We start from the raw sequence: 17,855 nt of genomic DNA, 5'->3' as shown, positions 1-17,855 counted from the left end.
GACTGCTATCTAAATTCCTCAAGCTGGTAGCTGTCTCCTCTTCCTTGTTCTTCAGTACACTTGGGCTTATGTTTTATTCTTTGGCTAGGGACTAAAACCTGGAGTTACTCTGTTAAAACCAGTCTGTTGACTTGTGTGTGTGTGTTCTAGTCCAATACAACGATTATTGTACCCCTACTATATGCCTCAAACTTTAAGGGTCTTGAGAAGACTTTTGCCAAGAGAAAGAAGTACAGGGGCAGGTATTGTTTTTTTTTTTCCAAGTAATATGTACTAAAATTGAGCTCTTTACCGTCATAGATTACATTTCTGTTATTAAATGCATTTAGGCTCTAACCTGCTGCTGGGGCAAAGAAGACTCTAGTTCAGACCTATAATGGTGAGGTTTTTTGAATCGCCGTCTTTGTGTGCAGTGTGAACAGCTGACACATTCAGCCTCTCAATAGCAGCTTTTGTCTGGCTACCTTTGGTGAACACCATGCCTGGTGCTGTATTTGTTGCTCTTCAAGCGTATTAACTTAGAATCAGAATAGTCCCACAAAGAAGAGCTGCCGGCTGAGTGAATTACTCAGCCGTCTTTCACCTCTGGGGTCATCCCTGGAACTTAGTCCTGGCAAGAGTAAACAAATGCACAAGAAATTGCTCTGCTTAGCTCGCTGTGAAAGGTTCAAACCGGCCTTGATCTGGACGCTTTCAATGTACTCTATAAATAAAAAGGTAGAATTGTGAAAAGAGCAGACACATTTTAAATTGGTTCAAGAATAAATTAAATCGTGGGGGGGTTTAAAGTAAAAAAAAATTTTGAAACCCCGAGGTTTTTATAGCCTAATGCAGGTCTTGACAACCTGTACCACATATGTAAAAGGGGCATGAAAACCTACTTACTATGAAAGTGTCTCTGTCAGTGCTGCTTGTGAGAGCTGCCAACTGCCAGCATCCAGGAGGAAAGGGATGAAAACTTTGGCCCACTGCTTTTTAGGGGTCTAAGTTATAGCTCAACTGGATTACTAAGAACTCCTATAGATCTGACTTGGTGTTATGGAATCATAGCTTGAGACCTGGAAGGGACCATAAAGAGCATGGAGTTCATTGCCTTCATTTTACAGATGAGGAAACTGAGGCACAGAGAGATCGAGGGACTTGCTCAGAGTTATGAAGCTAGTAAACATCTGATGTGGAATTCAAACTTGGGTCATCCTGACTCCAAGTCCAGTGTCCTCTTCACTCTGTCATGCTATTTTTCATTCAGAGCTATACCCTAATCTTGCAGTATGACTTTTTTCTTTCCATGTTACACCTTTCATATTTGTAGGGGGAAAGAGGTTGGGAATATGTCTCCGGACATTATGGAAAGAGGCTCGAAGAAGAATTCACTTCTTTTTTCTCCTTATTATAAAACACACACACAGACACCCCCACCCCAAAATGTCACTATTGAAACCCTGCTGCTGTCTAGATCGGCCAAGGACATAGAAAGGCTTTGTGTTTTTGCTGAGTACTGCCAGATGGCAGACCCCGATTCTTGTCCCTTGCTCCCTTGTTAGACCCTTAAATTCCTCTAAGAACTGCTTACTGGCCCCACTTTTAGTGGTGCAAAAGCCAGACACATATTTCATGACATTTTTTTAAAGGTCATGTATGACTAGTCTGAATAACTTAAATATTTTAAACAAGGTATCAGTTTATATGTCTCTAAATTTTGAGTTAGGTTTTATTCAATAATGGGATAATTTAAAAATCTGTCATTCTTTTTTATGTGAAGATAATGCCACCAACTCGAGTGGAGAAAAATTTTTCCCCCTGCAGTGGTGCTGATAGATTTTCACTGGCCCGTGCATATTGTCTTACTTGGTACTCTGTGCTGCCACCACCACCTGTTTCTCCCCCCCCCCCCCCAAGTTTGGGTAAAGGTGATGCAGATCGCTGTCATACAGAAGTTTTTGCCCATGTAAAGATAACGGCCCTTGAAGGGACAGACCTCTTTAGCATCATGCCTTCTCTATCCAACCAAATTGAACAGCTCCCAAATATTGCATAAATTGTAACAATGATTATGATGCCAAAGTAATTTCTTAGAAACCTTTTGTTTTATGTTGCTTGCAAGCATGATGAAAATTGATGTGTTTTCTCCCCACTGATGTTTTTCAGAGTGTTTTCATGGATCCTGTTTTTGTGGTTGTTAAACATAGTGCCCTGCTCTCAAGACCATGTGAACTGCATTGATCATTAATTGCTTGTCCATCAAAAAGTGATTCTTCAGGTAATCTAACTTAAAGTGAATTGTGATTTATGTAAGCTTGGGTAAATGCAGTTAAAAAATTAATGGGCATTAGAAGAAGTAGAAGAAAATAATGATGATGCTTTTTCAGGAAAGTATAGGAAGGATGGAATCTGCATGATTGATATCATCAGTGTAGTGACCTTCCTTCACTGAAACAGATCACTGATTGATTCTTCTATAGTTTACAGTCTTTGAGATTTGTTTGGAGTCACTGAGAAATTAATGAATTGCCCATAGTGTATTATGTGTACAGGACTTAAACCAAGGTCTGCCCAACTCCTTTATCCACTGCCTCTGTTGTTGCTACAAGAGAAAAAAGTTGAATTAATTTCTTTTTTCCCTTAGCCTGGCTTCAGAAATTTCTATATAGTTTCTGTTATAGAAACAAAATTATAGTGTATTTAGAACACTGGGAGATAGGAATTCTGGATTCGAATATTGGTTCTGTTACTATTTGTGTGATGTTTGGCACTTAACCTATACGAACCAAAATTTTCTTATCTGTAAATTTAGAGGGTTAAATTAGATATTCTTTAATATTCTCTGTTTATACTTTTGAGTTCTATCACATATGTTGGCTTTTAAAAGGAGTTATCAAATCTCCATGCAGGACATTTTGTAGATTATCATCATCAAGTTTTGTTATTATATGAATGTGAGATGTTTTCTGCCCATATCAGTTTTAAATTTAAAAAGAACAACTCATTGATCAAAAATCTGACTTTCAAACTGAATTAAAGGGAACTATACATACTCAGCTGGGTCATGCTCACTCACCTCTAATCCCTCCCACTCTAAAGCAAGAGGAACTAAGAACTTGAGTGGAAAGAAACTTACACCTTTATTTCACTTATCTCTAACTGAAATTTAATATTTCCTTTCAATTATTTAAAAAAAATATTGTGAGAAGGGGTCCGTAGCTATCAAAGGGGTCTGTCACACAAAAACGGTTAAGAACCCCTGCTCAAAAGCTTTTCTATTTTATTCACCAATGTCTTGAACTTTTAATAATTTGAATATAAATCACAAAATCTTAGAGCTACAAGGACATGTGATCAAAATTTAGTCCTACCCCTACATGAATCATGAATCCATTTTACAGTATCCCCAACAAATCTTCTTTTACCCACCTCCCAGGTTTTTTAGGAAAGTACTTTGTGAAAGTTGTGAAATTTTTTTTTATCATAATCATTACAATGCAACACACTCTTGAAGGTCTTTAGTGTTGAGGAGCTTCCTATGTCCAGAGACAGCCTTTTTCATTTTTAGAGAACTCCCGTTGTTAAAACATTTCCCTTGTGTTGAACTAAGCTCTGCCTTCCTCTACTTTTCACTCTTTGGCCCTTTGCTGCCCTCTAGAACTAAGCCAAAAAAACTCTCACCCCTCTTCCACATAATATCTTTTCAGATATTCGAAGATAGCTATCATTCCCCTTGCCCCCAATCCTCCCAGGCCAAACATCCCCTGTTTCTTTGATGGACCACTTATGGATTTACCTTTCAGTTCACACTTGCCTGTAGGCCTGCCAGCTCATCATGGTGTCGAGATTGGAGCATACTACTTCAAATGGGATCTGAGCAGCAAAGAGTAAAGCAATAATGTTACTTTACTCTTTCTGGATTCTCCGCCTGTCCTAACAAAGCCCAAAATTTCATTAGGTTTTTTTTTGCCTGTTATATCACACTGCTGACTCATAATGAGCTTGCCATTCATAAGAGCTCATAGGTCTATTTTTTATTGCATAAATTGCTTTTTTCCTCCCATCCAAGAATCTTATTTATCTGCGAATGAACAAACATGTACGATGTACAATGGATTAATGTGCAATGAATAAAGCAATATATGCAAAATCCTTACTAAAGCGCTTATATAGATTTTGTAAATTTGTCTTCCATACCAAAATAGAGCTGTATTTCTCTGACCATGTGCTCTTCAACCTACCTTTAAAGGGAACTCCTAAGTTCTTATTCCTCCTTTTGCTTCTCTTCTATTCCTTTTCTAGCAAGATTGTCCTCTACCATTTAACCCTCACGCTTTGCCAATGCTGGGCTTGGTGCCATGACTCATATGCAGTATCTAGGACCTTCCTTTTTATGAACTGTACCTTTCCAAAATCCAGGTCAGAATCTTAGTGTTTCATGCTGTGTGAGCTACTAACCTCCACTAGCTTAAGTATAGATGTCACAAGTTTCTTACATGTTTTAAATTTGCATTTAGCTACAATAATCATTATCATGAGACCACGTATCATTGTGTGAATCATCGTGCATGAAACTCAGTCACCCATGGGAAGCTTTCTCCTTTTTTTTTTTTAAATGATGACTTACAAATCCTTCTGTATTACCCTGAAAGACCTGAAAGAAAATATGGTACTTTAAATATTTAAATGCTTTAAATATTTTAGGTTGTCATCATCATCAAAACATGCAGCGTTGTCTATCTACCTAACCTTCCTTATTAGGAACCAATGTTATCAAAGAACCTTTGATAACTGAAAAGTGCCTTCCACCCCTCCTGTTTCTGTAATTTGACATGGAAATAAGTTGCTTGTTTCCTTTTTGAAGTGCAAATGCTATTTTAAGATCTTCTGTCATATTGGTTTGTAACTTAGGTCATAGATGTTACTGATTCAACTATTCTTACTTTAGGCGAAGATGGGGAACTCTGAGAGTCAATACAGTCTTCAGGGATCTAAAAATCATAGCAGTTCTGCCACTGGTGCAAAACAAAAGCCCTGTCCCCTGAAAATCCGCAGCATCCATGCGAAAGATGAGAAGTCTTGCTCCTTGCATGGGTGGGGTCATGGAAGCAGTGGGACAAATTACAAGTCTCGATCCCTGGCCAGAAGCTGCCTTTCCCACTTTAAGAGTAACCAGCCTTATTCCTCACGCCTCAATGACCCAATGGCCAAAGGCTCCAAAGGCAGTGCCCATACAAAGCACAAGGCTAATGTGTCAGGAAACTATTTCCAAGGAAAGAATTCTGCCTTCTTGTCTGAGAATGGCTTTCATTATATTAGTCATGAGCCAGCAGATAACCACATCACCTCCAGAGATTGCAATGGACACCTTCTGAATTGTTATGGGAAAAATGAGAGTCTTGCATCAACCCCGCCAGCTGAAGACCGGAAGAGCCCCAAGGTTCTTATTAAAACACTAGGGAAATGGGATGGATGTTTAAGGGTTGAGTTCCACAATAATAGCAACAACAAAGTGCCTACAGAGGACTCCACTGGACCAGTCCAACTTTTGAGATATTCTCCTACATTAGAGTCTGAAACTTCCAATCTAACTGAAGTACAGAGAAATTCTAGTACTGATTACTCTACCAGCCATTGCCTTTCTCCTACTGATTCCCGGCTGAGATCTAGCAAAGGCAGCTCTTTTAGCTCTGAGTCTTCCTGGTATGACTCACCTTGGGGAAATGCTGGGGACATCAACGAGTTGGAAGGATCTTACCTGACCAGAAGCACTCCAGATACCAGCATCCATTCCAGTTTTCCATCAGATGATGCCAAAAAGCCTTTTAACCAAAGTTCATCTCTTTCTTCCCTTCGGGAGCTGTATAAAGATGCCACCTCAGAGAGTCTTCCACCCTCAGCCATTAGACTTTCTGATGAATTCATTGGTACACATGCCAGTTTAAATAGTAGAGTTTCATTTGTCTCAGACACTGATGTGCCCTCAAGGGCAGAGCAAAGAGGCCCTGTACAGTACTGTTCTTACACCCTTCCTTGTAGGAAGTCCAAACCCTTAACAGAAGATACTTCTAAAAAGGACACATTAAAAACTAGAATGAGGCGAATCAGCGATTGGACAGGAAGTCTCTCAAGAAAGAAAAGGAAACTCCAGGTATATAAGCTTTTTGAGCACAAAGAAAAATTAATTTTGATTTTTCAGTTCAGATGGATTACTTTTGGATTTTGGTGGGAGGAATGAAAAACACGGAGATATTCTCATCAAATTTTGGGGACAATAATTTTAAAATAACACTAACTTTTCAAATATTATTATAGCACAAATATTTTTGGGTACCTATATGTGTGTATGATTGAGAGAAGAAATAAAAACTCCTCTCTAAATCAGTACCTTACACCCTGCTATACTTAGAGAACTCATTCAACAAATACTTTTTGGTTGATTAAGTGAGGTTGAAATGTATAGAAAGCAATCCTGAAGGGAAAACCACATTTTATAGGTAAATAACATTATTCTCCCCAACACAGAGGCAACACAGTGTGATGGAAAGAGCTTTGAAACAGAAGACTTGAGTTTTAGACCCTGCACAGTTATTAGCTAGCAAGGAGACTTTAGACAAGTCATCTAACTTAACTTCCCTAGGCCTTAGGGCTTGTTTTGGAAACGACAGTGGTAATGTAGTTTATTTCTGAGTTTCCATCCAGTGCTCAAATTCCCTGATTGATAACTTTTTTTTTTTCAAATAGGATTCTCATGTCTCTTCCAGTTCAACAGAAGTACTGAAAAACACATGAAGCACTTATCCTGATCTTAGTCTTAGGAAGTTATCTTCATCTTTTTCAACTATAGGTTCTGCTGTTATATAGCCTTAAGTCTTTTTTTTTTTTTCCGTAACCATATAGAGGAACATCGGAAAGCTCTTCAGTTTCTGCTACCATCTGGTGCAGTTGCAAAATAATGTTGCTTTGCTAGTTATATCGATGAAGGGAGGGGAAATGAAAACAAAATCAAAATAATCACATTTGGCCCAATATAGTGGCTTCCATTTTCTAAATTAAGTTAGGTTTTAAATAACAGAAATTATCTTAAAGGTCAACTTCATTTCTTAAATGAAGGTGTAAGAATAAGGGGACTATTCCTAGTCTGTGGCAAATTTTCCAGCCTTATTCTCACCTAAAAAGATTTGAAGTAAACTTTGGCAAATGTTTTTTAGGAGAGAAGAGAAGGGACCATTTTAAATATTCTTCTTTTTAACATTTTTTTAAAAAATCTGGATATCAACACCAAAGAAAGTGAACATTTTCATATACAAAGTAGAACAGGAAAAGAGGAGTGTTCATAAAGTTGTAAATCTAAGCCTTAAAAATAAACAAAACACTTTTGTGCTTACCTTTTGAGTACCTTCTGAATCTACATTTTTTAGTTTTACTCTCCCCCCAAAAGTATATTTTCTGTATTTATTTGATTTTTGGTTCAGATAATTCTTGAGCCTTGGCCTTACACTTATGCCAAAGCTGAATGTTTCCCCAATTTCTTGTTGCCTCTAGCGTTTTCTTAGCTCTCTAGGCACCATCCAAGTCAAAATTCCTCTTGCCAGGAAAAGAGGTGGAGAGATTTCCTGAGTGAATTGGTTATCTGAGCACTCCTTTAGGCCGTACTCTATAATTAGAGTCTGGAGAAAGGGCAAAGAGAACATTGTCAGGATTGGGGGGAGGTAGGTATCATTAAGTCGTCCTACCCGCTGTGTGGGTAGGATTCTTGAATATGAGTCACCAATGTTGCTTGCTGGCACTTTGGGAAAGTCACAATTTAAAGTTGCCACATCAGCAAAATGCCGATAATAACCCATGCTCTCTACTCTAACCTAGTGGAGCTATTGGGAAGAAAATATGAGCTAAATATATGGAAGTGCTTAGGATTACAGGCATCTGATAAATAGCATGTGGTACTGACTGATAACTATAGCAACAATAATGATGATAACAGTGGTATATATGTGTTGTGAGTGAAGGAAGGAAAGGGCTTTGGCAGTTGAGATGGAAAGTTATTGTTTTCCTTAAAAAGAAAACTAGTAGTAGCTTCTAGTCTTTTAGCATAAAGTGTACTTTTACTTGAGCATGATAGAAGGAGGAAAAGTTTTTTTTTTCTTCATCCAACATATACTCATCTACTTTTTTAAAAAGCAAAATCACATCTAAAACAGCCTTGAAAGTTCTAAGTACCCAACTTCAGGCTAGGACATATCATAACTTCCTGAAGTATCTGTCCCATTTGAGATTTTATCATTTTACTATAAGAAATTAAACCAAATGACATAGGGTGTAAAGTGTAAAATAGATGAGATAACATGTGTAAAACTTAGAGGACTATATAAATCCTGACTGTCAAGGGAGCCAGGTGCCACAGTCGATAGAGTTCTGGAACTGGAGTCAGGAAGACCCAAGTTCCAATCCAGCCTCAGATTCTATTTTTTTTTAAGGCAATTGGGGTTAAGTGACTTGCCCAGGGTCACACAGCTAGTAAGTGTCAAGTGTTCGGTCTGAGGCCAGATGTGAACTCAGGTCCTCCTGAATTCCAGGCCGGTGCTCTATCCACTGCACCACCTAGCTGCCCCCAGCCTCAGATTCTTAACAAGCTGTGTGGCCCTGGGCAAGTTAGTTAACCTTTGCCTCAGTTTCCTCATCTGTAAAATGGGGATAATAGTAACACCTCCCAGCATTGTTGTGAGGATAATATTTCTAAAGCACTTCACAAACTTTCAAGCACTCTACGAATGCTATTATCATCAAAATCATCAGAGTCCCCCACCACCAATGAAGCGATCAGTGCCAGGTTTCAAAGCTAGGTTTTCTAACTCCTGATTGAGCGTTCTCTCTATTTACGAGAGCCTGAAAATCAATAATGCAGTGAAACAACTCAAACGTCTAAAAATGATCTGAGAAACAAATGCAGAAAAGCCACACTGTAGAAAGAAAACATATTGGGGGTGGAGATGAATGTGTATTTAATGTGAATGTATTTTCGCTATTAAATATAGCTCTAGCGAGAGGAGTGAAGTCCTATTTCCGTTCTGTTCATACCAGCTCCTGGTTAAAATATCAGTTACACAGCCATAGGGAATTCATTGCAAAGGCGGGATTAGATTGGAACGTAAAGCTTTTGAATTTCTAGATGACTTACATTAAACCCGTGTAGCTTCATTTCTGTATTGAAAATGCAACAACCATCTCCCTGGGAAGACCCTTTTCAGACTTTATTCTGTTTCGCCTTCATGTGTGAACTAACGCACTCAGATTGGATTCATAAGTACATCTTATTTTTATATAAAAATGAATAAACCACTCTCCTACTTATAAATACTCTTCATATTCTTTTTTTTGTTTTGGTGAGGCAGTTGGGGTTAAGTGACTTGCCCAGGGTCATGCAGCTAGTAAGTGTTAAGTGTCTGAGGCCGGATTTGAACTCATGTCCTCCTGACTCCAAGGTCAGAGCTGCAGCCACTGTGCCATTTAGCTGCCCCTACTCTTTGTATTCATGAAGAGTTCCTTATGCAAAGCCATGTTAAAATCCGTTTGCAAAGCACTTACCTATATTTTGATCCTACTTTTTTTCCCCAGAGGATTCCTACAGGATCCTTGACACACTGCTGAGACAAAATAGGTAGACTTTTTCTATCTGGGAGAATGGGGGGGGGGGGGAAACACCAAACCAGCAAACATTTCTGAGCATGTTTTGGTATTGATCATATGTGGTATTGGGCCATTAGATTAGATTAGTAAGTGGGGATTGGAAGACAGAAAAAAAGACAGTTATCACCCTTATAGAGAGAAGATGGGTGGAGAAACAATAGACACACTGGAGAGAGGTGAAGCGTCTTGTAGACTGATTTTTAGTGATTATGTGCTTTGCCCTTAGTGGCATGATATTGTGGAAAGAACATTTTATTTAGGAGATCTGGGCTTAAAATCCTAATTATTGCTTATCAGCTATGCAAACATAGGTTAGTAAAATGAGAAGGGTAGGGCAAGAGGACCTCTGAGGTACCCTCATTGCTTCATAACTAAGTAAAGTCATATGGAAAGAGCCAAGGCAATGAGGTTAGTGACTTTTATTGAAAACTAATGAGTAGTGATCAAACTCTTTTTTTAGGTAATGTAGGGTTAAGTGACTTGCCCAGGGTCACACAGACAGTAAGTGTCAAGTGTGTGGTCTGAGGCTAGATTTGAACTTAGGTCCTTCTGACTTCAGGGCAGGTGCTCTATCCACTGCACCACCTAGCTAACCTGATCAAAGTTTTTCTTGTGGAAGTAATTGATGCTCTTACTTCTGATGGTGATAATAGCTCACATTTATATAGGGCTGACTATGCTATACTTACTATACCCAAGCTAATAGCTTTATAATTATTTTCTCATTTGATCCTGACAATAACCCTGTTATTATTATCATTCCCATTTTATAAGTGAGGAAACTGAGGCAAACAGAAGTTAAGTGGCTTTCCTAGAGTCACGACTTCCTGACTTCAAGCCTGGGGCTCTACCCACTGTGCCAGAATAAAAATGGTGTTTTGGCATAATCCTATTATATTATTAAGTTCATTTTGTAGATGAAGAACAGGAAGTTTAGAAAAGTTAAGTGATTTTCCTGAAGTCACATAGCTAGTGTCAGAGTGAGGACCAGAGCCTAGGGTTCCTGATTCCAGGTCTGAAGCCCTTTCCACTATACCGTGTTGCCTCAGCTCACAAGAATGGTCTTCTCCTGTTAGCCTTAAAAGTTAGTCACTGGCAGCTAGTATTAGGAAGTGCTGATCATGAGAATTAGAAAATTCTTGTAGACCAACAAAATTACCTAAGTACCAGATGCAGACACTGAAAATGTTGCCATATGTGCTTGAAGGAAGGCTTGGCTTTCCTGAGTTGAGGGGTTGAAACTTAGGACCAGAAATATGTCTTAGGAGAAACAAAGTACAGTGTGTTTATAGGTTGCATTTAACTTTGCCAGTTCAGAAACTCCTTTTGGCATAGAGTCTCTCTTATTTTGAAAAGCCTCATTATAGCTGATGCCAGCAACCATAGGTAATCCCAAGTTGGTTTTGGGCTGCGTATCAGATCTTCCTCTAATAATTGAATAATGTTAATATTAGCCAAGTGAGAAGCATCTTTTCCCCCTGGATGTTTTTGAAGAGCTACAAATAAGAAGGATTTTATTTTTTAGCTTTAAACATTTTTTCAAAGTTTCCGGTGTAAGTAACTCACAAGAGCTCGTTTATTTGCTTTATTCTTGCATTAGCATCAGAGAGTAAACAAATATCGTGGTGGGACATAGTGTAAATACAAGTAGAAAAATAATATTTTCATTGGTAGTAGCTGTATTTTTGGCTCAGTTGTTTATAAGGCCTGAGTATTTGGAAGTAATAGTTAGCTGGCTGATTATTTTCCTCCAAAAGACAGTAATTGCTACTTCATTTGTATACTAATAAACATCATTCAAATATTATAAATTCAAAACATATCATTGACCAAGATTGACCTTTTGTTTTGGTTTTATTTCAATAATTCAATATAATTGATAGTATAGGAAAAGATACTAGTAGATATATAAGCTTCAGAAATGACAAGTTACTAGATGAAAAGCAAGGACACAGATAGCTTCCTGTGATGGGTAAGTGTATTCTTGGTATAGGCAAGTGTAGGATAGTATGGAAAGATCTGGGTTCAGATCCATGGACAAACCAGTTCACCTCTCTGTGTTTCAATTTACTCATCTATAAAATGGGAGAGTATCATTAGGGCTGTTGCTTGCGTTTAAAGAGTCGTTTAGAGGCCAGTGCTCTCTAACCCTTTCAGAGCTACCTAAACATGAATTATTATTATTCTACTCTCAGTACAGCACTCTGAACTCACACACTTAATAAATTCTCATTTAATTAACTAATTAAGTTGTCTAAACAGCAGATTTAGAATACCAGTGTTACTCTGAACCTAAGGTTTAAATCACTTTTCTTCCTTCCAAATTCAGGGAATTTATTTTCATGCTCTTTACCAAGGTATTACTTGATGGTGCTCATAAAAGCATGTTTCCCATCTCTAGAACTTAAACTTTTAATTGTTTAGTATCTTCAGACAGTGCAACTAATCTTAACTGAAAAGGGAGCTGATATTATGTTGTTTATTTTACATAGATCTGTCTTTGCTTGACTTATATTTGCAAGTAGGGATATTTTTAGGGCCTAGAGTACATAGAGAGTGAATATTTGTCATGACAAAGGGCTGCAGCTGCAGAGATGTCAGGCTCCCTGATCAATGTCCTTTGTAGGGAAGAGATCCCAGGTGCATGATTCAGAATCTGACCCAGGGCTTTGGGGTGAGGAAGTTACTGCTGAGCTTCCAGGCTCCAGATCTGAGTGGAGGGGAGGCAGGAATTGAGGAACTTTTACACCAGGCTTGAGAATGTAAATAAGGGGAACTTTTGAAGCCTCTGAGAGACCTGCAGTGTGTCTGCACAGCTAGTTGTGGGGTAGCTGCGAGGAACCAAGGTCCCTCTCCAGAGTCATGGAGTGTGGAATTAAGACTTTTATCAAACTCTCCTAGTGATTGGTTAAATCCCACTGAAGTGCCTTCCTCTTTACTGAGGCTATATGCCTGGATGATCCCAGTTGTGAGGTTCGGGTAGAGCAGAGAAGATGAATTTATGTTTCTCAGTCTAGAACTTAGTTTGGGAGAATAATAATGGGACAGTCAGCCAGAATCAAAATTTTGGATGAATTCTGGTGAGGATATGTTGGTGAATAATGTTTACTCTAAGCATTCTAAGACAAAATTATTCTTACATCATAAATATACTGTGTCAAAGATGGATTTAACTTTTAAAATTTATTTTAAAATGCCATGGTAAAGCTGCAAAAAATACCAATGACTTTTGTCAGGATTTAATTAACAGCTAGCAAAGATGTATAATTTTAGACATTTCTTGTGCCACTAAGCTATTAGGTACACTAATAAACAGGTACATACAGTAATACAGGACCTGTGATTTCATCAGTGTTTGGAAACTAGCTCTGCCCAAAGGTATAATACTTGATGTATAAGTCCTAGGGAATTACTTCAGGCACATGGAAATTAACTGATTTGCCCAAGGTCTCAAGGCTAGATTTGAATCTAGCTCCTCCTGACATTAACCCAGCTTACCCACTATGCCTAGATGGCTCATATGGCCTATGTATACTACCCAGAGTTCTAATCTGTTATTTCCTCAATATTTTATTGATGGATATTAGGCCAGTGAATTCATTTGATGGTTTGGATTGAACTAGGTTATTTCTATAATTCCATGCATCCCTTAAATTATATATTTAGAGGGGTTTTCTTCAAAAGGGCCTTGCTTTATGGTACCACTATTAGCAACAGAAAATTTTAAATTTTGCCCTTCAATGCCCTTAGAAAAAGGAATTGTGGACTTATGGAATAGTTATAATCTCTGATCAATGGCTGTTTTCATTGTGCACAGGAGCCCAAATCCAAGGATGGATATGACCACTTGGATAGCCGAACTGATGGTCTCAGTGCAGAAGCATTGTTGCCTTCACAGCTGTCTAGTTTGCTGTGGTCAGGTGGATCTGGCCAGACTCTGCCTCAGAGGAGTGAGTCCACTAATGCAATTAGCAGTGACCCCTTGCGACAGAACATCTATGAAAATTTCATGCGGGAGTTGGAGATGAGTAGGCCTCATGTGGACAACATAGAAACATCTACAGAAACAGCAGACTCCAGTAGCGACTCACTTAGCTCCTTAGAGCAACTGGACCTGCTTTTTGAGAAGGAGCAAGGAGTTGTCCGGAAAGCAGGGTGGCTCTTTTTCAAGCCTCTCGTAACTCTTCAGAAAGAGAAGAAGCTGGAGCTTGTGGCCAGGAGGAAATGGAAACAGTACTGGGTAACTCTTAAAGGTGGGTCAGAACTTGGCTGCCTGCATGACATCCTCTCATGGGCAAGCATTTCCTCACTTTAATATTCCCATTTTAATGCCTGAATGAATCCTCAGTTGATTGAGATTTGATATGAAGGATTTGCTAAAACATTTTATGGAAAAGATAAAATGGTCTCTCAATATTTGGCTCACCATAGGTAAATGTTGCTTATGGAAGAGGCAACTAGGTGGCATTGTGGAAACGGTGCTGGGCCTGGCGTTGGGAAGAACTGAGTTCAAATCCAGCCTCACATACTTCCTAGCTGTTTGACCATAGGCAAGTCATTTAACCGCTACCTGACTCAACTGTAAAAAATAGTATAATAATAGCGCCCCCTCACGTGGTTGTTGTAGGAATTAAATGAGATGATATTTGTAAAGCACTAAACCCAGTACCGAGCACATGGTAGGTGCTTAAGAAAGGCTTGTTCTTTCCCACCTAATTCTCATTGTTGGGCTGGGAAGTTGAGTTCATAGTCTGCACGTACACTCCAGTGGATTTTACTGAACTTGCATTTTGGGGGAGAGTAGAATCTATATTGTTATATATTGTTATGCTCTCATAAAGTAAGAAAGTGAAGTGGTAATCTTGACAAAAAATGTGCCTTTTCATACAAAGCAAATTAAATTTTCTTTTATTTCTGTTTTGGAGGCCTCATAAAACTTTCTCCTAAGCGTATGCCTTTTCTTAATTTATACTCTTTTTACATGTAGGTATAGCTTTGCTGAAAGTTAAAAATAGCACGATGATCTTGAGAATGACTAGATAAATGCAGTGCTGAGTTATGCAAAGATAAGGGGAAAATAACAAAACATCCTTTGGCGTGTTTGCACAATATTTCTGTGAACCATTGTCAAAAGAGTTACATATAGTGGTCAAAAGTCAGGCTCATTAAGTTGACAACCACTTTTCCCATCACTTTGGGAGGGGCAGAAAAGTGAATTACATCTGCAGCTAGTATAAGGAAAAGGCCAGTAAGTCTTTGGCATCACTTCTTCCTAACTTTGTTTTGGCTTCTATATATAAATAATGAGCCTGCTGTGGACTTGCAGACTAGAAACTTGTCTTGAGCATGCACAAAGCCATCCAGCAGTTGGCAAAACTGCCATTCATTTTCAGGCTCATTAAGCTCAAGGAAGCAAACATTTCCTATATCTTGCAGTTATCAGTAGCATGAATGCCTCCTGTGAATCTAGGTCTTTGTGACTCTATTATTGCAAAGAAAGAGTGAGCTGAAGATTTGAACACAGACTAGGGACTTCTGAGTGCTGAATACAGGTCTGGGTGATGGTACCTCATTGTCTCTGGCTATAGGCAAGGCACTTAGTACTATCTGTATTTGGAGTTCCCTCACGCTTACTTGTGAAACACCGAAATTCTACGATGAAAGGAGCTTTGTAAGCTTAAAATGTTATCAAGTGTTCATTCTTTTATTTCCTTTTTAGCAAGGGAAAGGTATGTGATAAAAATAACATAAACTTTTTCATGTGGTTTTAAACACTGCTCCCTACTTAAAGCACTGTATGTCAAGTTCAATATACCTGATTTTTAGCATCAGTTACATTTGGAGCTAACTTTTCAAATTATTTTTTAATAAAATGTGTGCATGTATGTGTATAGATAGATAAAAACATATCTATATCTATGCATATCTATCAAGCAGACTTCTCATCATGTGTCTTCTAGGTACCTAAATAAATGAATTGAAAGTATTCTTCTGGAGAGAGATACTTATATGCAAGGCTTATGGCCATCTTGTTACCTAGTTTGAAATTACAGGTGTCATAAGACCACTCCTATGCTTAAGGATCAATTCTTTTCCTCACCTGTCTTCATTCTAATGAATAGATGTTAACAAGATATACTTCATTCTCATCTTTTTTTTCCGCCTCTTGGCGGAAGTAATCCCATAGTATGAACTCAAGTTCACAGTGAAAAATTCCTGGTATTATTATATATAGTACTGTTTCTAATTATACTTTCATGTACAAAATGTTGTAGACAAAGCAATATTAGGATTCAATATATGAAAGTTTGCTTTATGAAAGTGAAGATGTGTTCTATGAAAAACATGTCTGATATTGTGGGATTGTAAGAGTTGGGACATGGTAACAGCTAGTGGTTGTGTCCTTTGTTAGGGCAACGGTACCTGAAGGAACAGTATTTTGAAAGGAAAATGAAGATAGAAAACTGGGCTCATTGACGCAGGACAGATGTTGGTGCCAACCCTTTCATACCTACCCTCTAGTCAAAGGAACTGCTCATATTTCTTTATGGCTGTCTTCCTCCTGTCTGAGAATTAAATGAAAGTTTTAATTAGATTAGTTTATATTATGGTGCCCCACTTCATAGAGCCAGGATCTAGCAAACTGTGCTATTGCAATGAAGAAATAAAACACTTTTGTTGATAATTGTCCCCACACCACTAGGGGGAAAATCCCAACAGTATCACTTTTAAAGATTCAAAATTCCATTAAAATTTGGCAACATTTATATAATGTTAACTTCATGAATTAAAAAAAAATTATGACAATGAATTGTTCCATATAGATTCTATATTTTAAACTTAGTGAAAAATGAGATACCTTGTTTTAGTTTAATGATTTTCTATCAGAGTTGGATTCTCTCGGGCTTGTCTTCACTTTGGGAAGTAATGTCTTTGTAGTTACTTAGAGTATATGCTGAGTGTCAGTGAATGCACTGAGCATTAAGATAAAATAGAGTGAGGCAAAGTTCTTTAGGAAAACAAGTTGGGCTTGTGAAAAACTTGCCTTGTGGTGGCACATTAGCTTCTTGTCTTTAAGTCATTACCATGTAGTCACAGAAGTGAGGAGCACTTCTTTCCCTTCCAGGAAGAATGCAATTTGGTGCTTCTAAATTTAGAGAGGTGATGAAGTTGTTTTTATACTTGTTTACTTAACAATTTGGGGTATAATTGTTCTCTGTGAGGGGTTCATTTGGGAGTTCATTAAGGGTTCATATGATATGTTGAAACAAAACATTTTAATCCAAATTTTAAAAAAATCAGCAACTGAGAGAAGAGACCACTTAACACAGCATGGGTTTTTTTTTTAGAAGGCTCATTGATAGTCTGCTTGAAAAATAAGTAACGGTATAACTTTTTAACATTTCTTTTTAGAAATTTAACTTTTAGCAAATTGTAAATCAGTAAAATTTATCCTTTTGTTAATAAACATGAAGATTTTTTTCTTGTTATTACATTTTCTTTTCTTTTTTTAAAATTATACTTCAATCTGTATTCAGACACCATCAGTTCTTTCTCTGGGGATGGATAGCATTTTTCATCACAAGTCCTTCAGAGTTGTCTTGGATCATTGGATTGCTGAGAATAGTTAAGTCACTCATAGCTGATCATCTTACAATATTGCTGTTGCTTTGTACACAGTACATTTCACTTTGCATCAGCCCATACAAGTCTTTCCAGGTTTTTCTGAGAGCACCCTGCTCATCTTTTCTTATAGTACAATAGTATTCCATCATTCCATCCACATACCACAATTTGTTCAGCCATTCCCCAATTGATGGGCATCCCTTTAACTTCTAATTCTTTACCCCCAGAAAAGAGGTGCTATAACGATTTTTGTACATATAGGTGCTTTTCATTTTTGTTTTTTATCTCTTTGGGGATATAGACCTAATAGTGGTATTGCTAGTGAAAGGGTATGCATGGTTTTATAGCCCTTTGGACATGGTTCCAAATTGCTCCGCAGAATGGTTGAATCAGTTCACAACTCTTCCAACAGTGCATTAATATCTGATTTTTCCCACATCCCCTCCAACAATTGTCATTTATCTCTTTTGTCCTATTAGCCAATCTAATAAGTATGAGATAGTACCTCAGAATTGTTTTAATTTGCATTTCTCCAATCAATACTGAGTTAGAGTATTTTT

General features: G+C 37.9%; 1 protein-coding gene across 1 annotated transcript in view; it reads left to right on the top strand.

The window, feature by feature from the left end:
• Positions 1 to 17,855, top strand: part of TIAM2 (TIAM Rac1 associated GEF 2) — a 298,176-nt gene that overhangs the window by 134,826 nt on the left and 145,495 nt on the right. The window contains 3 exon segments of the mRNA XM_078155068.1: positions 2,149 to 2,260; positions 4,931 to 6,133; positions 13,487 to 13,922. Of these exon segments, the coding sequence (XP_078011194.1) occupies positions 4,937 to 6,133; positions 13,487 to 13,922 (1,633 nt within the window). The 5' untranslated portion in view covers positions 2,149 to 2,260; positions 4,931 to 4,936.

This window comes from Phascolarctos cinereus, unplaced genomic scaffold, assembly GCF_003287225.1.
Source record: "Phascolarctos cinereus isolate Bilbo 61053 unplaced genomic scaffold, phaCin_HiC Scaffold_5;HRSCAF=322, whole genome shotgun sequence".
NCBI lineage: Eukaryota > Metazoa > Chordata > Mammalia > Diprotodontia > Phascolarctidae > Phascolarctos > Phascolarctos cinereus.
The sequence above is the reverse complement of the archived record's forward strand: the minus strand, read 5'-3'. Positions and strand labels throughout refer to the sequence as shown.